This window comes from Clarias gariepinus, chromosome 12 (assembly GCF_024256425.1).
Source record: "Clarias gariepinus isolate MV-2021 ecotype Netherlands chromosome 12, CGAR_prim_01v2, whole genome shotgun sequence".
NCBI lineage: Eukaryota > Metazoa > Chordata > Actinopteri > Siluriformes > Clariidae > Clarias > Clarias gariepinus.
The window spans coordinates 24835116-24861682 of NC_071111.1; the positions used below are offsets into that span (position 1 = coordinate 24835116).

Genomic DNA, 26567 nt, shown 5'->3' on the forward strand with positions numbered 1-26567 from the left:
CCCGCAACAGTGGGTATAATTGTGTAAACTCTTGCTCTCGGCGTGAGAGAGGTCTTACAATGATTCGCGTGGTTATCGTGCCTGTTCGCGCTATTTCTGCATTTGGATTTACCGTCCACGCTACAAGGGCTAACTGCTAGTCTTCTGGTCTGCTTCTGGTTGCCCGTGACAGTTGCATTAACAAAGGCACTCGCTCTCTGGTAACCTAGCTACGTAGGGAGTGATACACTAACGTCAATCATGTAACAGTATCACGTTTGGTTGCGCCATGTCGTCTCATGCAGGTCTGCTTGATTTCTCTTCAAAAGCAGGAAATGCACTTTGCACTATTTTATTACACTTTATTAAGCATTTCTTACATTTTCTTACATTTTGCACCTTAAATGTTAAGAGATAATTAAGTGTTCATTGTGACTTTAGACTTATGTTTACATTTTAATTATTTGAGTTTTCCATGGTTATTGACATTTCTGTCTTAACTGAGGGGACTATGATCAAAGGAAGGTTAAGTTTAAAATAAAAATGTTTAAATGTAGTATATTTTTCTCCTGGTCCTTATTTCAAATGGGTCATAAAAATATCGATAATTATTGGTATCGACCGATATGAAACACTGATATAGTGATACAGTTTTCAGCCATATCGCCCAGCCCTAACTGTGACACACTTAAATTGAGACAAGATAGTGATCTGAGATAACTTCAGATAGTGGAATTGTGAATAAATTTCTTATACTTAATCCGAATAATATTATTAATATGATTTATGAGTGGGTCCTACTACACATTAATTTACTCCTACCGAGTCCAGTATAGACATAAATGCTGTTCTCAGAGGGTCTTCTGGATTCTCAAAATAAATATTAAAATCTCCAGCAATTAACACTTTGTCTACAGAAACGACTAGGTTTGAGAGGAAATCTGCAAATTCCCTAAGAAATTTAGAGTACGTCCCTGGACGTCTGTAAATGACAATTAGCGGGATCGACTGAGCTGACTTAATATAGGTAAATACACTTATGTTACTGTAAAGAATTTCAAATAAATTAAATTTGTGTCCATGTTTTTGTACAATAGTCAAATTATCATTGTGAATAACTGCGACGCCTCCTCCTCTACCAGTTAACCGAGGCTGGTGTATGTAGCTGTATCCAGGAGGACTAGCGTCATTTAAAGCTACATACTTGTCCTGTTTAATCCAGGTTTCTGTTAAACAGAGTATATCAAATTCCTGATCCGTGATAGTTTCATTAACTATAACTGCTTTAGATGCGAGAGATCTAATATTTAACAGTCCTAGCTTCAGATCAGAGGTGCTGGCTGCGCATTCAGTATGATCTGAGTTTGTGGTCTTTATGTTAATTAAATTACTAAAACAGACTTTCTGAGTCTTTCTAAATTTGTTTTTAGCTTGGGGAACAGACACAGTCTCAATATGATGAAACCTGAGTGACGACTCTATGCAGCTAGCAGACGGTTGGTTTAGCCTGTCTGTCTGCTCCCTGGCCTGGGCTCTGGATTGTCACCGATTAACTAGGCCTTTTCTAAGACTATAAGCTATACTGCAAGAAATGAGATCAGCACCTTCCCGAGTGGGATGGACACCGTCCCGTCCTAACAGGCCAGCTTTGCCCTCAAAGGTCTTGCAATTATCTATGAAGCCCACGTTGTTTTCGTAGCACCACCTGGACATCCAGCGGTTCAGCGACCATAACCTGCTGTAAACTATGTCGCCACATCTCATTGGGATGGGACCAGAGCATACTACTCCATCGGACATCGCCTTCGCTAATTTAAACACCTCTGAAAAGTTACTCTTACTAATCTCTGACTGACAAAGACGTATATCATTAGCTCCAGCATGTACCACTATCTTAGAGAACCTGTGCTGTCCTAGAGCCCTAAGATTACCTGCTATGTCCGGTGCTCTGGCTCCCGGGATACACCTAACCACTGCCGCTGGCGCCCCTAAAGGTCTAGCTAATTTCACATGTCTCAGTATAGAGTCTCCTATAACCAGAGCTCTTTCAGGTTTCTCAACGGGTGCATCACTGAGGAGAGCAAACCTGTTGTACACGTGAAGTGCAGAAGAGGTGTGCTCCGGTGGGCTAGCCTTAGCGTTAGCTTTGGCTGAACGAGTATGCCGCCGAGTCTTCACCCACTCGCCCCGCTGTGAGGGCTCTAATGCCGGAGTCGGGGGCTGGTTATCTCCGCCTGTGGCACCCAGACTGTCCGCTATGGGAATAACGCTGCTCTCACACTCTCTAACCCTCTCTAAAGTCTGAATGCGCTCCTGTAACGCTGATATCTTCTCCGTCAGAGTGCTCACTAACACACACCTATTACAAATAAAATTACCACTAACGACGGAGGAAGAATGTCTAAACATCCTGCACTCTACACACTGAACGAGCTGAATATTAGACATGATATCGTACCTGAGTCGGAGTTGTAGTTGTTTGGAGCTGAATTCCGTTTGTTGTTTTTAGACGAAGAAACTCGCGCGTTCTCCAAAAAGCGCAGAAAAAGGCGAAGCCAAATAGTATGAAGATGTAAAAACTAGTTGCTATTAATATTATTATTGTATAAATGAAAAAGCTATGTAATTTAAATGCTGATACAAATGCGAAACTTTCAACAAAAACAGAAAGCTACATCACCAACAGCTTCCAACACCTTATTTACTGTGTGCTTATATAGTTAGAATAAATTTTTTAAGTATATGGCTGTGTAACGTACATACTGTACCTGACACAGTAATTAAGGAAATTAAAGTATATCTGTAATGTATTATATTTAATATGTTTTATAATTTAATATTTATATATTTTTTTAAATGATAAACTTGTCTGAACAAAGCATTGAGACTGAAGCATTGTTACACAGAGACTCTGAAAACAGGAAGAGAGCTACAGAGCATTATACTAGAAGTGAAGTACATAAGATTTAACACTAACACATTAGACAATACATTCTATAGTTTAAACTATGTACTTAATTTCAAACTACCTAACAAAAATCATGACATTTTACAAACACATCAGCTTTAAATTAGGTCTTAAATGAAGATGAAAATCTGGTGATGAAGAGTGTGTCATTGTGTCTCTCTACAGGTTGTGGTCTTGTGGTGTCTCAGATGAAGGCTGTGCTGCTCTGACTTCAGCTCTGAGATCAAACCCCTCACACCTGAGAGAACTGGATCTGACTGATAATAAAGTAGGAGACTTAGGAGTGAAGTGTCTCTGTGCTGTACTGGAGAATCCTCACTGTAAACTGGAGACACTGAGGTAAGATCATCTCTCTGAGAGTCACATGACCTGCTCCTCAGTAAGACACATTCTCTAATAGTGAGACTGAAGCAGAAGTTTTAGGTTGATCATCAATGTCCTGAGGAGAAAGATTGTTTCTTTTCACTGCATACTGATGATTTGTCACAGAGTCTTTGGGTCAGATGTACGTATGTGAGAAGCTGCAGAGCAAAACATGACTTGATGTGACTGCAGTGTGTCTGAAATGACTGTGAAATTTACTAAAACACTGTAACTAATCACACAAACTGCACCTGGGACACAAACTAAATGCACTGTGTGTGAGCTGTAGGGTTTAAAAGCAGCAGGGAAATGCAAATGAGAAACATTTTATTGGTCTTAAAGCTGAAATAATGTTTATTTTGTCAGTGAACAAACTAACTGCTATTAAACAGGGTTGCCTGATATGTACAAAAGATGCAGTATTAAAACTATGCAGTGTTTATTAATAGTTTTTTCACTGAGCTCTTAAATAGTCTTGTATTATTATAGAGAATGTGAAGTTAGATCATGTTGTTAAATGCATGGTGTCTGAAGTTCTATTTATTATCAGCAAAGAAAGTGAGAAATTAGATTTGTGACATGGTGTTTTCTTTCAAGAGGAAGAAGAGTAAACCTAAAGGTAAAGGACCTTACTGGGAGAAGTTAAATGCCGGTGCCAAGCTGAGATATTTTGAGGAACTTGTAGAGATCAAAAACATCGATCCGTATGACCTGGTAGCTGAAGAGTGGATGAAAGACCCAGACACACAACCCCTTCTCTTACACCCTGGCATTTTAATTACCTGGTTGTGTGACATGTCTGAGAAGCATAGGAGACACACAGGGTTCACTGTCCATCGTCTCTCATCAGCATCATCATCATCATCACACTTTGTTTCTATCTGCAACTCCTCCTAAACCATTCATCATTTTGACCAAACCTTCACAGAACCTTTATTAGGAAGCATACAGTAGATGTGCCCCAGCTTAGTTTATTTTTAGACGTACTGTAGCTCGTTCAGTGGACAGGTGACACGCCTTCCTTGAAAGACCCCTAAAGTTTTTCGGAATAAGTTCTTAAACTTTACAAGAAAAACTAACGAGTGGTAAAACTACAAGTCACTGGAAGTTCATGAACAATTCTGCAGTGTGTGTGTGTAAGATCTACTGATCCACAAACCAGTGAAATGTGAGAGCACAGTCGTACTTACTAAGTTAAGGTGACACTCTGCTTTTGAACTGGTCTGTTAGTAGAGCTGTCTGATTAATAGTTAGTATCAATTAATTCGAATCCATGGTTTATGTTGATGTTAAAAAATGAAAATCGATTTTACAGTTTCACTTTGGTATTACACCGCGAGCTTCCGTAGTTCTGCGACACCCTTGTGTGAAATATGAAATACTACATGACAGCGTGCTCTGATGAAACCAAAGAGCTTGTTTCCAAGAGAGGCGCGGTTTCTTCAGTAGTATGGAAATTGTTCGGGTTTGCAAAGCCCGCTGTAAAATTTGTGTAAAGTTTGAAACAGCATGTCTAATTTACTCGAGCCCCTTAAACAGAGCCACACTGTTGAATCAGAGACAGCGGCAGCGCAAATAAACACCGGAGAGAGGTCATAAGAGAGGTCAAAAATATCAGCCACGTTTTCCCACTGTATCCCATATAATAAGAGGGGCCTCGATGGAAAGAGATTACTGATGTTGTGGCGTGTTATATTGTTAAGACGTTATGCCCAAATACACAGTTAGAAAGCCTGGATTTATTTACCAATTCCTCATATTTTGCTAGAATAACCAGAAGGTAAAGACTGGTGGTAACACTTTATTAATCACAAAATAAGGTATGCATGTTGTTAAATAAATATTTATGATGATGATTAATATTTTTCTAAAATATCAAGTAAACTTGTTAGTGAAAGTAAGTTTGCACTTTTAGTCGAAATAAGCAGATCATGTTTGGTAATATTGTTTTGCTTAAATAAAAAAAATCCTATACCCTCTAGTGGCTAATTTTATTAATTTCAAGAAAAATAATCATTTTGAAATCGAAAATCGAATTTTGTCTAAAAAAAAAAATCAGGGATTCAGTTTATAGGCCATCATATCGCCCCGCTCTAGCTGTTACTGTAGCTATCAAACCAAACAGAAATGTAAACATGTGGAATATGTAGTGAAAGGATTGTTTAGAGCAGAGGTTTCAGGTGCCAGGTCGTTAAAGGAGAGACGGCATTACTGATCAGGTTGGCCTGATGTGATGCTGCTTATAATTATCATGCCTTCTCGAACTCAGAAAAAAAAATCTTATTTGTAATTTTGCTTCCTAAACAATCATGTGACCTGCTATGGCAGTGTTTCTGATGCAGCAGTTTTGTCCTGACATAGTGACGCTGTTTACCAAAATCGAGCTACTGAACAGTTCTAACACACAGAGACGCCTCATCCTACAACAATGCCACCGACACGTAACTCAAACTTCATTTTAATTTAACACGTACACAGTGTAGGATTACAAATTTGTAAAATGTTTAATCTAGGTTCCAACATAATAGTACATAAACTGACAGAGTTATGTACATCGGGTTTTACATTTTGAGGTAAAGTTAGTGACATTCTAAGAAGATCAAGTCTGGTAGCCCAGGTGTCTGAGACATTAACCTTTTGTCTTTATGTACTTCCTGACCACTGGGTAGGGTCCCAAGATAAATCTGAATGCTAATCTCACGGCTTTTGTGTCTATGATAATATGAAGGTCTGGGTGATACTGTCAGGCTGATTAGATTAGCACCTATTCATTTGAAACACACTGTTATGCTGATGAACTTCCGTTACCAGGCTGATTCCTGTACTACACTATGCTTTGTTTAGATCGTTTCCACCTCTTTTTATCCCTCCCCCTTGAAAAGTATAAAATCTCCAGAGCGGAGTTTTAGTCAGACTTGGATGACTACAGCGACGCACAGCGAGTTCTCAATGAAGAGTAACTTCTGCTTGAAAGATATCAAAATACTGTCTCCTGGTCTCTGATTCCACGAAGGAAAAAGTTCCCAACAACAGCCATAAATTGTATGACATGCAGTAAAATGTTTAAATGAAGTGCAATGTGATGTTTGTAAGGTTTAAAATGAGCCTCCAGGGGTCTCCGAGTGGCGCAGTGGTAAAGTGCTTGCCCTATCATCCAGAGATCGCTGGTTCGGTTCCCGGGTGATGCTGTTACCTCTCACAGCCGGAGGTCTGATTGGCTGAGCTCTCTCATAGGGGAGGGATGAGAGGTACTTAGTGTTTCTACATTAATGATGGCTCTACAGCCAATCAGGGGCGTCTGTGAGCTCACGCAAGCAGAAGGAGCGGATAGCGCTGTTCCAAGTGTGTTATGCTGCCCCCAAAGGTGCGTGAGCGAGCAGTTCGAAAAGAGGGGTTGGTCATGTCACGTGGGTCGGAGGCACCACGTGATAGTCTGCGGCCCACCCGACTGAGTGGTAGTAGTAGCCTTAACGTGGGAGCCCTCTAGTGATGGGGAGGAATTGGACATGACTAAATTAGGGAAAAAAATCGGGTGAAAAAATCCAAAAAAGTCCAAAATTTTATTTAAATGAGCCTCCAAATTTTTTGTTTAAAATGAGTTAAATGAAGAATTATTGCTTTTGTGTCCATCACACCACGATACGATACCAGCTGACCCTGACCTGGTGAAGAAGACACACACACACACATACGACCACACACCTGACAATACAGACACAATGTGTCTAATGTTCTCTGCTGATTATCATCACAGAAAGTACACTTAAGCTTTTGTCCAGGTTTCCTCTGGAGTTCCAGCAATTTGGATGTACATTTATCTGGCCATGGGCTTTAGGAAGTATTATCTTATAAGGCATGGGAAAGCTCACACAATATTGAAAACCTGACAGTGTTTATTAAATTCTCAAATTCACAGTGAAACGAAACAACGTTCCTCCAGGACCAAGGTGCTACATGCAACATAAATTTACAACATAAATTAACAGAGAAACTAAACTAGCAGAGACAAGACAGATAGTCCTAACATAAATTACAACATAAATTAACAAAAACTAACTAACTAAGAAAGACTATCTACAGGTTTTACAGACAACATAAAGTGCACGTGCAAATGTGCAAACGAGCAACAACAAAGTGACAATGCGACAACCAGGACATAACAAAACATAAAATATGGTGTTGAGGTAGTGGAGAAACAGTAAACATTTCTTAACACAGGAGCAAGAATTGAGGAGTTAGAGCAAAAAAAGTAATGAATATTGTGCAAAAGAGATAAAGAGTGAAGCCTTTACAGATTTGTGTGTACGATAATTTGGTGGTGTACGTCAGTGCGTCTGCGCTTGTGTTGATTAGTCAGTCCAGTCTCAATGTTTTGAAGTACTGTAGTTGAGTTAAGCTGAGTGATAATGTTTGTGTATGTCCTTTGTCTTATCAACATTCAGAGACAGGTTGTTTTCTTTACACCAGTCCGTTAGCCTCTGCACTTGCTATCTGTACGCTGACTTGTCGTTCTTGCTAATGAGACCCACGGCGAACTTAATGATGTGATTCGAACTGTGTGTTGCTACACAGTCGTGAGTCAGCAGTGTGAACAGCAGGGGACTGAGCACACAGCCTTGTGGGGCCCCAGTGCTCAGTGTAATGGTGCTGAAGGTGCAATTCCCGATCCGTACTGACTGAGGCCTACCGGTCAGAAAGTCCAGGATCCAGTTGCAAAGGGAGGTGTTCAGGCCCAACAGGCTCAGCTCTCCGATCAGTTGTTGGGGGATGATAGTGTTGAATGCTGAGCTAAAATCTATGTACAGCATTCGAACGTACAGTATGTGTCCTTTTTGTCCAAGTGTGTAAGGGCAAGATGGAGTGTAGAGGAGATGGCGTCGTCCGTTAAGCGGTTAGGATGGTACGCAAATTGCAGTGGGTCCAGTGAGGGGGGCAGCAGGGTCTTGATGTGTCTCATGACGAGCCGCTCAAAGCACTTCATGATGGTGGGTGTAAGTGCAACGGGACGGTAGTCATTGAGACAGGACACAGTAGACTTTTTGGGCACGGGGACGATGGTGGTGGCCTTGAAGCACGTCGGAACGACGGTGCTGCTCAGAGAGATGTTGAAGATGTCGGTGAGAACATCTGCCAGCTGTTCAGCACATTCTCTGAGCACTCTGCCTGGGATGTTGTCTGGTCTAGCAGCTTTACGTGGGTTGACTCTGTGTAGAGTTTTCCTCACATCAGCTGTAGTGAGACATAGCACCTGGTCGTTCGGAGGAGGAGTGGTCTTCTTACAAATACTCCACAAATACTACATTCCTCTAGATGTTCACGAAACTGCCTAAAATATTACATTTTCAGTTTTGTCACTCTAGATTTCTGGTTTGTAAAACACTCCAACAACACGTAGGAACATCAGGCCAAGTCAATACCAGCCACACAGCAGAACAATGCAATACCACCCCCTACTGGACACGAATGTTAATGTTTAGCATGGGAGTCCACCTGTTACAACCAGTCAAATACGTAGTAAAATGAGGAATATCATCCACACACACATTTTTGCCTTTATGGTCTCTGATGATGTCTGTTGTTTGGAAACTTGCATTTTAACCCATTTCCTGATAAGTTTTAATTTTATTTGGGACATTTAACTTTGTAGATTGTAATGTTAATGGACAGATGTTTCTCCAGAGCAACAAATCAATGAAAACATGTGTTCTGTAATTTACAGTAAAGCCAAACCTTTAGACCTAATCCCACAGGATTAGTATTACCTGAGGACCTCTAGTCATTTGTAGTAATTGAGGAGGTTGTCTGTGATCTTAATCCAGTGTGAATCGGCCATGTCTGTAATTTGTAAAGTAAAAATATTAAAGTAAAGATATTAGTCCCGTGTGAATCAGCATGTCTATGATTTGGCCAGAATTTATCTGGTCGTATATAATTCTTTTCAAGACTTTTGTGTCCTTTGCATCTTTCTATTCATCTTCTGCACAGAATGGAGGCTGTGTTGGAGTGAAAGTATTTTGAGTTCTGGGTCATATCACTATACACCATACAACAACAACACAATGTGTAGAAAGAAATAAAATAGCGAATAGGGCTTTATTTGTATGAAATGTAATATTATTTGTAATATAATATAAATGTTAGATTTATTTGTATGAAAAACATCATATCTGGAAGATAAGTAAGTAAATGTGGGGGGTATTTTCTAAATCACACGAGGTCCCCAGGTAATACTAATCCCATGTGAATAGGCCTTTTATCTGAGACTAAAGCTAAATAAAGGTAAAGAAACATATATTTATTTCATGGACTTCAACATGGTGTGTTTTTTTCTGTATTCTTCAGAAAGCAGTAATTTGTCTCACACTGAAAACAAAACAATTACAAACAACCACTGGTCATGAAAGAGCAGCTTAAAATGTATAATATAATCTGTTCACTCAAATAACACACACACACACACACACCACACAAACACACAGTGTGTTATCAGAATATACACAAAGATAATATGCAGTAATAATTAACCACCAGTTAGTGCTTCAGCTCTCTGACCCATCTGCAGACAGCTTCTTCTTCTTTGAGGTTTTTTGGTGGATTTTGGTGCATTACCTCCTGCTGTACTGGAGTGTGGAAGATTTTTAAAAATCTGTTAGATTTTATCTGCTAAACCAGTTTCATTTGTTTATTATATATTTTCCAGGCCATTTTTCCCTAGTGTATTTTCTACTTTATCTATTTGTAAGATGTTATCTAGATGGTTTTGTCTGCATGAATTTCCTGTTTCCAGACTAGTGATGGCTGACATGCTATCTGATACAGTTATCACCTCTCCTTGATAATTCTTCTCCACCCATTCAAGTAATATTTGTATACTTGTGAGTTTAACCATATATTCTGATAGTTGGTCTGTTGTTCTTTTCTTAGCTGAAAATTTTGCTTTAGGTTAAACTCTGCTGCAGACATACAATATACGCTATGCTGCCATAATCTAGTGTTGCTCTTATGAGTTCAAAATAAACATTCCAAAGTACTTAACATGCTAACAGAGGGTCAGCACCTGCGTCTAGTAACCCATGGCAACAGTGGTCTTAGGTTGATGACGTAGTTAGTCCTTTATCTTCTTGGTGTTTACTGGCGGTTGGCATCCACTATGTTGCCTCACCATCACCTTTTGGTCTTGATCTACCTCCACTTCCTTTCATTTTAAATCCTCTTTTCTAGTCCCATCGCCCTTAATAAACTCATCAAATACTTTCATCCTTGTTCTCTTTCTCCATTTTCTAAAATAATTTTTACAGTGTACTTAACCTTTCCATATTCCCTGAAGGTTGGGGTGAAGCTCCCTTCAATGTTTAATGTTTTTTATTCTGTGTTGAGGAAAAACCTACCATTTGGTTACAGTTATAAAATTAAACCCAATTTTCCACAATAACTCACACTCGCCAAAGCCATTTTATTTTAATAAGTCAATTTTTATTTAAAATTTGAAATGAGACAGCAACCAAGTAATTTAAACCACAGTGGAGTTTTTTTTTTATTTTTATTTTTTTAACAAAATTAATTAATTGTAATTGCAAGTAATAAGAAACTACGTATATTAAATCCTAAAATGCTAAAGACTAGGATGGACTAATGACTAGTATACATGAAGTTATATTGTTATAATATACTGTATATGTTTATAGTTAAAGCTGTTTTGGGAGGCTAATTTTGTACTGAGTGTATTTATGATGTAATTAAATTATACAAAAACACTAATTCACGTCTACTTTCCCACATGGAAAGAACCTATATGAGGATATATGCGCATATATGAAGCCTATATGCAGTATATATGCATATATATGATAATATATATGCTGCATATAGGCAAAATTGAGGTGCATATATGTGCATATACAGGCCATATAGGTCTCCTGTATTGCTTCTTTATATCCACATATAAGCCCTATATGTACATACAAGATATGTCTCCTATATAGCTCATGGCAGGATCTGGTCATTTTAGCTCATATCTCACTTTGGCAACTGATGCGCTCATATTTTCTATTATCAAGGCAATAACTAAGAACTAACTAAATTTTAAAAAAGCAAAAAACTTGTGTGCGAACACGTGAAATTGGTATTACATGTAATTGGCATGTTATGGAATTTAACTATAGTTATACACATTTTAGAATTTCACTTCATTATCTGCTAATGGCCCGAGGCAGGACACGCCCACACGCCAATCACACGGAAATCAGTCCGGCTAATTTACATACTAGGCCACACCCCCGGACATTGGCATGAAACACACACACACACAAAGACAGGCTTGAGTTTACACACAGATTCAGTTTTCTGCACGTTTGGAAGATGACACGCGCTACTACACATCCAAGGAAACTCTTCAGAATGTTCTGGAAAGTGGGAGGAGTTTACATTTACCACCTTTAGAAGAAGACTGTGTGGCTCTGACGACGAACAGGAGCATTTTGAAGAGAGAATAGATCCAACAGAGGACACACTGGGTAAGTTATTAAGTCTTATAAAACTCTTATTCTGATAATATTAAACTAATATTAGTAAATATTTTCCTCACTTCAGCTAGCTCTTGTCAGCTTGTGTGACACATTGGCTTTCAATGCCATTTACATAGTTTAGGTAAATCATGCTAACATGCTGCCTTATGTAGTACAAACATGATATTTCCCGGTGGCTAAGCTAATGCCTTATGGAGTTTACAGATGTTTATAAATGTTCTAATGTATTTCACCTTGTTTTTGGATAGCTTTAGATTATGGTTGCTAATATGTATTTGGCTCCGTTTTGGTTAGCTTATAACACTGTTTCATATCTTTATCATTAATCTGCATGTATACATAAAATTCGATTAACTATTGGGAAGCTAAGCAAGAATCAGTATGAAACATAAAAAAGTTTTTAAAAGTTGCCAATGAATTAATATTGTGATGTGAAATTATTTTTCAGATTGAAAGGGCTCTGGGGTGTACAGGCAGAAGCGTGGAGAGCAGCCCGCCTTGCCACCTCTGCTACTGCCATGGTGCGGAATCTGCTGCTGGGCACCTTCGACTTGGAGACTTTGCTGCAACCTGAATGGTACAAAACATGTTTCTTATCTCTTCTGTCCTTGAAAAAAAAACAAGTCAGTCATGTTCTGTGGAATAAATTATGTTTGTGTGCGGGCATACCATCGCTTTTTTACTTGCCATTTTTGCATTTTCTTAAACCTCGAGAAAACGTGATGTGTATATAAAAAAACTCTTGCTTTCTCCACCTTCATTTTACCCCCCTTTAATAATAATTTTGAAATATTACTTTAAGGTGGAAAGCCAACCAGAGGGGATAGGAAGCAGCTGGTCGTGTTTATTAGGCATCGGAGACTGCATAAGGTAGGGCACCTATTATTGTTACTGTATCTGCTTGGGACCTATATACTAATTTATCGCTTGCTCACTTCTTAATCCTACCTTTCCTCTAAAGCCACATTTCTGGGGTATTGCGCTTTAAGGTGTGTAGTCCTCTATTTTGTAGAACATATAGTGTAGCAAATAACCTCATGGCACTAATTGTTGTCGTTTGAAGTTTTAATTAATAATCATTTATTATTATTATACTGTCTTATTATTTTTGTCTTCTCTAGATGCTACATTGAAGAAGTGGCCGGCAGCCACCCGAGGGCAGACAGGCACATCTATCAATTCAAAGCTCACAAAGCTGAGAAGGTCCTCAAAATATGTATATGTTTTCTTCCTGTTGAGTTTTTTTGTCTTATTTTTGTTCTTGTACTATATTTTTGTTCTTTTACTATTTGATTGTTCTTAAAAAAATAAAAATAAAAATACATTTCTACATTTTGGGCTTTTATTTATGTTGTCTAGCAGCTATGGATTTTAATAATTTTACTAATATCTAGGTAAAAATATAGGTGCATATATGCACATAGGTACATATATGCACGTATATATGTACACATATATGTACATATAATATAGGAAAACGGGCAATTTTATATATGTCACATATATGTCTATATAGGTACATATATGCACGCATATATGCACATATATGCACGCATATATGCACATATAATATAGGAAAACGGCCAATTTTATATATGTCACATATATTAAAAACCTATATCAAACCTATATTAAAACATGTTTATATAGGTTTTTTCCATGTGGGTTTACATGCTAAAGACACAGACCATACATAGTTCTCACAATTTAAATGTGTAGGATTGTATGTTAAAATGAAGAAAAGAAAATATTTACTATAGAATATAAATGTACAATTTGTTGTATGAACGTTGAAATAATTGAACACAGACAAGGCTGGTCCGGTGTATACGCCCATCTCTGGCAGGCGCTAATGAATATTAATGAGTATGCAAATGTGACAAGGTGTCAAAACAAACGTAGGAATGTCGGAAACCCAAACGAGTAAAGATTTTTCTTGGCAGATTCTGTAAAACGCTTACGTCTTTGATGCGAGTTGCCTCTGTGTCCACCATGATGGTTGTTTTGAAGAAAATTATAATGATGGTTCAAGTGACGTATAAACTGGAGGTTGGGCCTAATTAGCATACTAACTAATAGTTCAGGCTGCACAAAAAAAATAAAATAATTATAGATAAATGCGCAAGGCCAATACAATAATGGTATCACTTATTATTTTTATAAATATTTTTCTTATTTATTGTGTGCTTATATAGTCAGAATCAGTCTTTAAAGTATATGGCTGTGTAACGTACATACTGTACCTGACACAGTATTTAAGGAAATTAAAGTATATCTGTAATGTATTATATTTAATATGTTTTTTTAATTTTAATATTTATTTATTTTTTTAAATGATAAACTTGTCTGAACAAAGCATTGTGAGACTGAAGCATTGTTACACAGAGACTCTGAAAACAGGGCGAGAGCTACAGAGCATTATACTAGTAGTGAAGTACATAAGATTTAGCACTAACACATTAGACAATACATTCTATAGTTTAAACTATTTACTTAATTTCAAACTACCTAACAAAAATCATGACATTTTACAAACACATCAGCTTTAAAGTAAGTATTAAATAAATATTAAAATCTGGTGATGAAGAGTGTCATTGTGTCTCTCTACAGGTTGCAGTCTTGTGGTGTCTCAGATGAAGGCTGTGCTGCTCTGACTTCAGCTCTGAGATCAAACCCCTCACACCTGAGAGAACTGGATCTGTCCTGGAATAGAGTAGGAGACTCAGGAGTGAAGCGTCTCTGTGCTGTACTACAGAATCCTCTCTGTAAACTGGAGACACTGAGGTAAGATCATTTCTCTGAGAGTCACATGACCTGCTCCTCAGTAAGACACATTCTCTAATAGTGAGACTGACGCAGAAGTTTTAGGTTGATCATCAATGTCCTGAGGAGGAAGATTGTTTCTTTTCACTGCACACTGATGATTTGTCACAGAGTCTTTGGGTCAGATGTACGTATGTGAGAAGCTGCAGAGCAAAACATGACTTGATGTGACTGCAGTGTGTCTGAAATGACTGTGAAATTACAGAGAAGGTAACAGGGAGTTGCATTGTGCCTTTTTAGATTTAGAGAAAGCGTATGACAGGGTGCCAAGAGAGGAGCTGTGGTATTGTATGAGGAAGTCTAGAGTGGCAGAGAAGTATGTTAGAGTGGTGCAGGACATGTATGAGAGCTGTAAAACAGTGGTAAGATGTGCTGTAGGTGTGACAGGAGAGTTTAAGGTGGAGGTGGGTCTGCATCAAGGATCAGCTCTAAGCCCTTTTTTGTTTGCTCTGGTGATGGACAGGATGACAGATGAGGTAAGACAGGAGTCCCCATGGACTATGATGTTTGCAGATGACATTGTGCTCTGTAGCGAGAGCAGGGAACAGGTGGAGGAAAATTTGGAGAGGTGGAGGTATGCTCTGGAAAGCAGAGGAATGAAGGTTAGCCGCAGCAAGACGGAATACATGTGTGTAAATGAGAGTGACCCAGGAGGATCGGTGAGGCTACAGGGAGCAGAGGTAAAGAAGGTGCAGGATTTTAAGTACTTGGGGTCAACGGTCCAGAGCAACGGGGAGCGTGGAAAGGAGGTGAAGAGGCGGGTACAGGCAGGTTGGAATGGGTGGAGAAAAGTGTCAGGTGTGTTGTGCGATAAAAGAGTATCAGCGAGAATGAAAGGAAAGGTGTACAGGACAGTGGTGAGACCAGCGATGCTCTACGGCTTAGAGACAGTGGCGCTGAAGAAAAGACAGGAGGCAGAGTTGGAGGTAGCAGAGCTAAAGATGTTGAGGTTCTCTTTGGGAGTGACAAGGATGGATAGGATTAAGAATGAGTTTATCAGAGGGACAACCCACGTTAGATGTTTTGGAGATAAAGTCAGAGAGGCCAGATTGAGGTGGTTTGGGCATGTTCAGAGGAGAGATTGTGAATATATCGGTAGAAGGTTGCTGAGGCTGGAACTGCCAGGCAGGACGTCTAGAGGAAGACCAAAGACCAAACAATCACAACACTGGGACGCTGCGCTTATTGTGGCAGGGGACTTTAACAGTGCCAACCTCAAACGCGCAGCGCCGAACTTTTAACAGCATATCACTTGCCCCACCAGGGGCGAAAGGACACTGGATCATTGTTATATAACTGTCAAGGACGGCTACAAAATGTCATGATTTTTGTTAGGTAGTTTGAAATTAAGTAAATAGTTTAAACTATAGAATGTATTACCACCGTTTGGTAAATCCGACCACGCCGCCATCTTCCTCATGCCAAAATACAAACAAAGGCTGAAACAGGAAGTTTGGGTTCAGAGGGAGGTCGCGCGCTGGACGGACCAATCGGTGGCCGCGTTACAGGACGCACTCGATGACACAGACTGGGACATGTTCAGAAACAGCTCCGATGATGACGTCAGCATGTTTACGGAAGCGGTTGTGGGATTGGGAAACTAGCAGATGATACCGTTGAAAAAAAGACTATTAGAACGTTTCCCAACCAGAAGCCGTGGGTGGATAAAACCACCGTGATGCTTTGAAATCTCGCACCGCTGCCTACAACACGGGACTCGCGTCGGGGGACATGGAACCGTACAAGGCTGCGTCATACAGCGTCCGGAAGGCGGTGAAAGAGGCGAAGCAGCGCTACGGGAGAAAACTAGAGTCACAACTCCCACAGAGTGACTCTAGGAGCCTGTGGCAGGGATTAAGGACAATTACGGACTATAAAGCACCAACAACCGGTATGACGAACGCGGACGTGACTCTGGCAGACGAGCTGAACACTTTCTATGCTCGCTTTGAGGCTGCAGCCAAAGACGCTAGCGATGCTAATGCTAGCGGCGCTAACGGCTGCAGACAGGAAGTCACTGCCAGCATCGGAAGCGCGTTCATCATCACCGAGCATGACGTGAGCCTTCAAGAGAGTGAACACCAGGAAAGCAGCAGGACCAGACGGCATCTCAGGTCGTATTCTCAGAGCCTGCGCAGACCAGCTAGCACCTGTGTTCACTGAGATATTCAACATCTCTTTATCTCAGTCGGGATAATTTCCTCCACACTTACCACCAAGCTGGAGCACCTGGGACTCAGCTCATCCATGTGTCAGTGGATCTCCAATTTTCTGACTGGCAGACCACAGGCAGTAAGAATGGGCGGACATGTCTCAGCCTCCCTCACTCTCAGCACTGGAGCCCCCGAGGGTTGTGTTCTGAGCCCCCTGCTGTACTCTCTGTACACCCACGACTGCATGGCCACTACCAACTCCACCACCGTCATCAAGTTTGCTGACGACTCTGTTGTGGTGGGCCTGATCACGAACAACGATAAGACGGCCTACCTGGAGGAGGTTGGAAATCTGGAGAACTGGTGCCAGAGGAACAATCTCCTCCTAAACGTCAGTAAGACAAAGGAGCTGATAGTGGACTTCAGTACAAAGCAGGTGAGGAACTACCAGACCCCCATCATCAACAGGAGCCCAGTGGAGAGAGTGGACAGCTTCAGATACCTCGGTGTTCACATCACGCAGGACCTGGCATGGTCCTGTCACATCAACACCGTGGTAAAAAAGGCCCGGCAGCGTCTCTACCACCTCAGACGCTTGAAAGACTTTAGACTGCCCTCCAAGGTGCTCAGAAATTTCGACTCCTGCACCATAGAGAGCATCCTGACGGGAAATATTACGACCTGGTTCGGGAACAGCACCATGCAGGACAGATGAGCTCTACAGAGGGTGGTGCGATCAGCTGAGCGCATCATCCGCACCAAGCTCCCTGACCTGCACTCGATCTACAGCAAGTGGTGCTTGACCAAGGCCAGGAAGATCGTGAAGGACCTCAGCCACCCCAACAACGGACTGTTTACTCTGTTGCGGTCTGGGAAGCGATTCCGCTCCCTGAAGGCCAACACAGAGAGACTGAGGAGGAGCTTCTTCCCGCAGGCGATAAGGTCTCTCAACCACACCACTATGCAGAACTAACACAATCTTTTCACAATTGATCAATCAATCTTTTTACATCCATGGATACTCTGGACAATTCCACGCACATCACATCTACACTACATGTTTACGTTTACATCCTGGACCATTGCACAAAGACACTTTAATAACTTTGCACACCTACCTTCACATCTACATTACATGGTTACGTTAACGTCCTGGACCAGTGCATAAAGACACTTTAATAACCTTTGCACAAAGTCACTTTGTTCTATGAATATTTGCACACCATCTTTCTTACAAAATATCAAATTTTCTCAATTTCCTAACTGCTCTTGTACAGTACAGTATATTTCAATTTGTACAGTATATTTCTATTTTTCCTAGTTTAATTAAAATTTTTTCTATTTAATCTTTGTTCTGCCACCCAATGCGCCCTGCATATGTTGACAGACAGATAACTCCTCTACCAATCACCACGCTGAAGCAGACATTCTGTTCACTCTGTTTAATGGATAACTGGAAGTGGGGTAAAACTAAAAAGAACAAATTAATTCTAAGTAAATAAAAGAAAGGAAATATTTTACATACTGTATAACTCCTAGTGTACCGTAATCATGTATACAATAACACTGCATACAAGTCTGCACTGATGCATATAAAATAAGCACTGTAAATGCAAATAAAGTATCTGCAATCTTTTACATTTCAAACTGTATACTAAATAAATAGCAACATAAGTAATATAGCATTTGTGTATAACCAATAAACACATGGTGACACACCCCTGTATAAAGAATCAAAGTTTGAACTTAACACAAATACTATCAAATATAGTTTAATTCCACTTAACATAAACTCACATACCAACGATACGACAAAAACTGTAGCAGATGGCTTGAGATGGAAGAAACCACAATAACAGGTTGCTCTCTTTTATGCAACACACTAAAGCTGGTCCTATATTGATGACATCATCAGCAAGCTACAACTTTTAAAGGAGCCAGCACCCTTTTTTCTAATATCACACATGACAACACAATCTTTCTATCTTGTTTCTTTTATTCATATTTATTTCTTATTATAAGCTATGATTCTCCTTTAGGGTCACGGGCAGTCGTATAAGCATTTCACTACATTTCGTACTGTGTATGACTTCTGTATGTGACAAATAAAATTTAAATTTGAATTTGAATTTTATGTAACCACATGAGCAAAAAAAAAGATGATTTTTAAAAACTGTTAGATTTTATCTGCTAAACCAGTTTCATTTGTTTATTATATATTTTCCAGATAATTTTTCCCTAGTGTATTTTTGACTTTACCTGCTTCTTCATTTCTTTTTACTCCTACATGTGCTGGTACCCATAGGAAAGAGCTCCTTACACCCTTCTGGTATAATTCTGACACTATTTGTAAGATGTTATCTAGATGGTTTTGTCTGCATGAATTTCCTGTTTCCAGACTAGTGATGGCTGACATGCTATCTGATACAGTTATCACCTCTCCTTGATAATTCTTTTCTACTCATTCAAGTAATATTTGTATACTTGTGAGTTTAACCATATATTCTGATAGTTGGTCTGTTGTTCTTTCCTTAGCTGTTATCTTGTACTGTGGAATGTAGAATACTGTCCCTGTTCATGCTGTACCTGGATCTTTTCATTTCTCTGTATATATATTATTAGTTTTATTATTATTACTTATTTCCTGTTGTGTTTACATGGTTTTGAATTATTATTCTTGTTATGTGTGATGAGTTTGTCCTTTTTTTTTGGTTTTAGACTTACATCTATTGGTGGAGTTAATAGTTTCCATGGTGGGTGCTGTATAGTGCCACAGTGGGACTGATACAGTATCAAGCTTCTGTAGTCCTAGGCATTTTGCTTTGGTGTCCCCTGTCCAACAGATTGGATTTGTTGTGTCCCAGCACTCTTTGAGGATGGCCTTCATTGGGTACTCTTTATGTCCTTGCAGATTTACCCAGTATGCCAACATTAACTTTATTTTTGCTTCATTCTTAATGGCATTTCCCTAACTTCTACCTGTATGACTACGACTGGGTTTGAGATTGCATTATGTCAAATAGCTTTAGGTTAAACTCTGCTGCAGACATACAATATACGCTATGCTGCCATAATCTAGTGTTGCTCTTATGAGTTCAAAATAAACATTTCAAAGTACTTAACATGCTAACAGAGGGTCAGCGCCTGCGTCTAGTAACCCATGGCAACAGTGGTCTTAGGTTGATGACGTAGTTAGTCCTTTATCTTCTTGGTGTTTACTGGCGGTTGGCATCCACTATGTTGCATTACCACCACCTTCTGGTCTTGATCTACCTCCACTTTCTTTCATTTTAAATCCTCTTTTCTAGTCCCATCGCCCTTAATAAACCCATCAAATACTTTCATCCTTGTTCTCTTTCTCCATTTTCTAAAATAATTTTTACAGTGTACTTAACCTTTCCATATTCTCTGGATGTTTGGATGAAGCTCCCTTCAATGTTAAATGTTTTCATTTTTTGTTGAGGAAAAAGCTACCATTTGGTTACAGTTAAAAAATTAAACCCAATTTTCCACAATAACACACACTCGCCAAAGCCATTTTATTTTAAGAAGTCAATTTTAATTTAAAATTTAAAATGTAAAATGAGACAGCAACCAAGTTACTTAAACCACAGTGGATTTTTTTTTAAACAAAATGAATTAATTCTAAGACATGAACAAATCTTGTTTGGCTGTGCAAGTAATAAGAAACAATGCTACGTATATTAAATCCTAGCATGCCAAAGACTAGGATGGAATAATGACTAGTATACGTGAAGTTATATTGGTATAATATATTGTATATGTTTATACTTAAAGCTGTTTTGGGAGGCTAATTTTGTACTGAGTGTATTTATGATGTACTTAAATTATACAAAAACCCAATTCATGTGTACTTTTACATGCTAAAGACACAGACCATACATAGTTCTCACAATAATGTGTTGGATGGTATGTTAAAATGAAGAAAAAAAAATTACGCTTACATCTTTGTTGCGAGTTGACTCTGTGTCCACCATGATGGTTGTTTTGAAGAAAATTATAATGATGGTTCAGGTCACGTGATCTCAGTGCCATGAAAGGGAGGTTGGGCCTAATTAGCATACTAATAGTACAGGCTGCACAAAAAAAAAAAATTGTAGATAGATGTACAAGGACAAGACCTTTACAGTATTGCTCGTTATTTTTATGAATATTTTTATAAACTTGTCTGAAAAAAGCATTGAGCATTTACAGTAACTGAATCATTGTTAAACATGAAGTGAAGTACATAAGATTTAGCACTAACACATTAGACAATACATTCTATAGTTTAAACTATTTACTTAATTTCAAACTACCTAACAAAAATCATGACATTTTACAAACACATCAGCTTTAAAGTAAGTATTAAATAAATATTCAAATCTGGTGATGAAGAGTGTGTCATTGTGTCTCTCTACAGGTTGTGGGATTGTGGTGTCTCAGATGAAGGCTGTGCTGCTCTGACTTCAGCTCTGAGATCAAACCCCTCACACCTGAGAGAACTGGATCTGTCAAAGAATAATAATGTAGGAGACTCAGGAGTGAAGCGTCTCTGTGCTGTACTGGAGAATCCTGACTGTAAACTGGAGACACTGAGGTAAGATCATCTCTCTGAGAGTCACATGACCTGCTCCTCAGTAAGACACATTCTCTAATAGTGAGACTGAAGCAGAAGTTTTAGGTTGATCATCAATGTCCTGAGGAGGAAGATTGTTTCTTTTCACTGCACACTGATGATTTGTCACAGAGTCTTTGGGTCAGATGTACGTATGTGAGAAGCTGCAGAGCAAAACATGACTTGATGTGACTGCAGTGTGTCTGAAATGACTGTGAAATTTACTAAAACACTGTAACTAATCACACAAACTGCACCTGGGACACAAACTAAATGCACTGTGTGTGAGCTGTAGGGTTTAAAAGCAGCAGGGAAATGCAAATGAGAAACATTTTATTGGTCTTAAAGCTGAAATAATGTTTATTTTGTCAGTGAACATTCGTCTCCATCTAACTGCTATAAACAGGATTTCCTGATACTGTATGTACAAAAGAAGCAGTATTAAAACCGTGCAGTATTTATTAATAGTTCTTTCACTGAGCTCTTAAATAGTCTTGTATTATTTTACATTTAGTGAGAAATAAAAAATATCTATAAATAAACTTACTGACTCAAATACACTCATACAGTAACACAGAGCTGAAGTTGAGAACAGGATCAATAGGTGTGTGTATGAGAGGAGATCACAGTGTATGATCACTACTGTATGTTTAATATAGAGAATGTGAAGTTACTTCATGTTGTTAAATGCATGGTGTCTGAAGTTTTATTTATTATCAGCAAAGAAAGTAAGAAATTAGATTTGTGACATGGTGTTTACTTTCGAGATGAAGAAGAGTAAACCTAAGGAAAAGGGACCTTACTGGGAGAAGTTAAATGCCGGTGCCAAGCAAAGATTTTTTGAGGAACTTGTAGAGATCAAAAACTTTCATCCGTATGACCTGGTAGCTGAAGAGTGGATGAAAGACCCAGACACACAACCCCTTCTCACAAACCCTGACATTTTAATTACCTGGTTGTGTGACCTGTCTGAGAAGCATAGGAGACACATAGAGTTCACTATCCATCGTCTCTCATCATCATCATCATCATTACACTTCTATCTGCAACTCCTCCTAAACCATTCATGTGTATTTGACCAAACCTTCACAGAACCTTCATTAGGAAGCCTAGATGTGCTCTAGCTAATTCATTTTAGACGTAGCACATTCAGTCGATAGGTGACACGTCTTTCTTGAAAGACTTTTTTGGAATAAGTGTTTACACTTTACAAGAAAAACTAACGAGTGTTAAAACTACAAGTCACTGTAAGTTTATGAACAATTCTGCAGTGTCTGTGTGTAAGATCTACTGATCCACAATCCAGTGAAATGTGAGAGCACAGGCGTACTTACTAAGTTAAAGTGACACTCTGCTTTTGAACTGGACTATCAGCTATCAAACCGAACAGAAATGTAAACATGTGGAATATGTAGTAAAAGGATTGTTTAGGTTGTATAAATGATCATGTGACCTGCTATGGCAGTGTTTCTGATGCAGCAGTTTCGTCCTGACATAGCGACGTCATTTACCAAAATCGAGCTACTGAACAGGTCTAACACACAGAGACGCCTCATCTACCAAATTCAAATCTTATTTGTCACCATAAACAGTCTGATATGCAGTGAAATGTTTAAATGATGTTTGGCGTGATGTTATGTAAGGGTTAAAACGAGCCTCCAAATTTTTACGTTTAATACGAGTTAAAAGAAGAAGGATTATTGCTTTTGCGTCCGTTACACGATACCAGATGACCCCAAACCAGGAGAGAGGCGCGCACACACACACACACACACACACACACACATGATGTGTCTGTAGTTCTATTTATTATCAGCAAAGGAAGTACACTGCATATGTTTTTACATATGAAAACAATTAAAACATATTTAGAAAAGACATTAATTAAGTAACATATCAAATAAACAGACAATAAACCTTATTTAATCTTCAATTATGATTGGGATTTTTATCTTGCCATATGGAAACAGTATCATTAAAACTAGGACACGTTCCTAGTAATAAGAACACAGTGAGAACACAGAACACAGTATTAATAATTATTTTTTGTTTTATTTTTACTGAATTTCAACTTTTTTGATTTGCACTAAATCTTGCACAAAAGAAGGAAAGCACATTGTTAGGTTTAAAAGAAGAGTGTCCCAGTTAAGTTTTAGGCCCCCAGTCCACTGAGCCCAATTTACTTATTTTTATTATTATTATTATAATTATTTGCAAATTAGTCGTTAGTATCGGGAGGGAAGTTGGAGCATGTTAAAGAATTTCGTCTGCCCCCTCCGGACATTAACTCCTCGGAAACGCCTTGGTATCAATTCTTTAGCTCCGTTATCAAGTCATTATTGATTTTTAAGCGTATTTATGGACTCATTATTGTTTTTTATCGCCTCGATACCTGTTCAGCAACATTCAGCAGCCAAACATTGTCATATTAAATGTAGATGGAAGTAATGACAAAATCAACAAAGTGATATTTTTAAGGAAAACACTGCTGATTAAACACGATTAAAAGATATATTTCATGTTAAAGTCCGATGCACAATAGAAATGTTTTCATGTAAATTGTAATAACAAAATAACTGTGTAGACAAAAGAGTTCTAGAGAACAAGAGCTGTTTGGATTTATATTCATCTGAAGTGATAATGAACTTCCTCTCTCTGTGAATAGACTGTTCATCTATAGAGACTGAGCCCTGAACTCCAAACCTCCTTAAGACTTCAGCAGGCCATGTCCAGTCCTTATGGTCTCTTATCAATAGAGTCAATTCAAAACCAGTCTCCCAGACCTCGAAGCCATACATCTCTCTCCACACTTGACTAGGAAAGAGTAAAAGACTTAAAGAGTAAAAGACTTCAAGTCTGACTAATCTACCTGTGCTTCAGATATAGCTAGTCAATGTGTCAAGCTTAATTAAATACAATCCATTATTCATGTACAATTTCTCTGTGTTTTTATAATACAGTGTTCATTATGTTACATCAAAAGAACAAAAGTGTAAGTCATAGAGAGAGACATATCAGAAAACCGGGGATCTGGCAACCGCTCCAACAACACTGTGCTAATTTCCACCTGCTTCTGAGACGAGGACAAAATAATGTGTAAAACTGACGACTGTTAATCTCACAGATTTTATTAAATTAAACAGAATATGTAATCAGATTCACTTTCACACTTTTTTGGATGTTTCTTTCTGGAATCTTTATGTCAGTTTTTCCGTAGGATTTTTTTTTTTTTACAATGAATTTCACATTTAAACCTGTAGAACCTGATGGATCCAATTTGTAGACATTTCTTACTCTCCATTAGATTTATAATTCAGGAATATCTATTTAAATGATCAGCAAGTAATCTGGTTTAATAATAATAAATCTGGTTTAATAAATAATATTAACCAGTAATCTGGTTAATATTATTTATTCCTTCATCTTCTATACTCCTTATCCTGTGTATGATCTGTGATGAAGAGTGTGTCATTGTGTCTCTCTACAGTTTGCAGTGGTGTGGTGTCTCAGATGAAGGCTGTGCTGCTCTGACTTCAGCTCTGCGATCAAACCCCTCACACCTGAAAGTACTGGATCTGGTCTTGAATAATGTAGGAGACTCAGGAAAGAAGCTGCTCTCTGCTCTTAAGGATGATGAACATTACAAACTACAGACACTGAAGTGAGTAATGACCTTTTTGTATTATTGTTGAAATAATAAAAGACCAATTATATAAGTAATTAATCATTAGTTTGTAAATTTCTATTCAGTCCTAATAAATATACGATTAGCAGGTTAGAAGTGTTATTACTGTTTTATTTAAATATTTTTCTCTAACAATATGCTTTAATGCTTTAATGTTTTGTGTTCAGTAAAGTTGATTTTAAATTCATGTGAAGTCAGAAGACAGGGAGTCAGTCAGAGTCTACAAAATGTCACAAATGAGTGCATGAGAGTGATTGTAAATGAACAGCTTGTCTCCTTGTGACACCCTGCTATCTCTGACTTCATACTGCTGCTTTTGTCTGAACAAGATGATCTCTGCTTTTCCCTGTTTCTGGAAGCAAACTTAATTCTCCTAAAACTTTTCTGCTACAAATATTGTATTTAAGCCGCCACTTTCCTCACTCTGACACTTCTTCCAGCACCCGACCTCCACACCGTGTCTTCTGTCATTCCTGTAAAATTCACCTCAGCTTGTTCTTAAAGTCTGCACTTAAATATAAATGTAGAACAAGAGCTAAATGACTCAGTAGTGTTGATTATTTAAAAAGCTCCAAAGCCTGTGATTGGATAAGAGCAGTGATGTGATGAGTAAATATCTGCTCATGTTCCTGTTATAACACAGATGTTACTAAGAATGAAAAAATGTTGAATGATGAATTATAAACAGGAGATGATGATGTTTCCCTTGAAGGAGAGATGATTACATGCTGTTGATCATGAAGTACCACAGTCCAGTTTATGGTTATTAATACACATTTTTCTTTTAGATTTAGTTGGTGATAAACATCTTTGTGTGTTGAAGACTCCGGTGTTCCTGTGTTTCCATGTTGGTGATAGAGAACATGCTCATAAACACATCATTCATTTAGTTATAACACATTAAACAGACTCAGAGACGTGAGAAGTGTGTGTTCATCGTGCACAGTGAATCACAGACTGAGTGAACACAGACAAGTGGAGTGACACAAGTCATCAAATCTGCCAGTTCTGTTATGAAATATATGAAACATCAGCCTTGTTGTGGTCACTGCTTGTCCAAACACATTCATGGACCAAAATTAACTGTTGTATGACGCAGGTTTGATGGGTCATTGATTATTCTGTGTTTTTAATAAGTGTTATTTTTTTTTTGTACTATACTATGTTTTTAATTTTGTTGTGCATATTGTTGCGTTTTTTTTTTTGGCTTTACAATTAAAATGACATTGTATTTAAGTGCTTATAGTGTCCATAATTTAATAAAATACATAAAAAAAATAATGTTATACATGTCATGGAACACGTTTGCAGTGGCTGGAGTGGATCCACTTCACACTTTCTGCTACCTTCACTGCTGTCCGTGTCACTAGGAGCACCTGGAACGGTCCCGATCACCTCCTGGCCTTCCGGTTCTTTCTCCTGAGGTCCTTCACCACCACCCAGTCTCCTGGTT

General features: G+C 38.6%; 2 protein-coding genes across 2 annotated transcripts in view; both read left to right on the plus strand.

The window, feature by feature from the left end:
• The window catches only part of LOC128534213 (NLR family CARD domain-containing protein 3-like), a 50911-nt gene extending 25817 nt beyond the window's left edge, over nt 1–25094 (plus strand). The window contains exons 5-7 of the mRNA XM_053508549.1: nt 3113–3286; nt 14446–14619; nt 24917–25094. Of these exons, the coding sequence (XP_053364524.1) occupies nt 3113–3286; nt 14446–14619; nt 24917–25094 (526 nt within the window). The remainder of the gene's footprint in view (nt 1–3112; nt 3287–14445; nt 14620–24916) is intronic.
• LOC128533806 (NACHT, LRR and PYD domains-containing protein 12-like) overlaps nt 1–26567 on the plus strand; it is a 605307-nt gene that overhangs the window by 229056 nt on the left and 349684 nt on the right. The window lies entirely within an intron of this gene.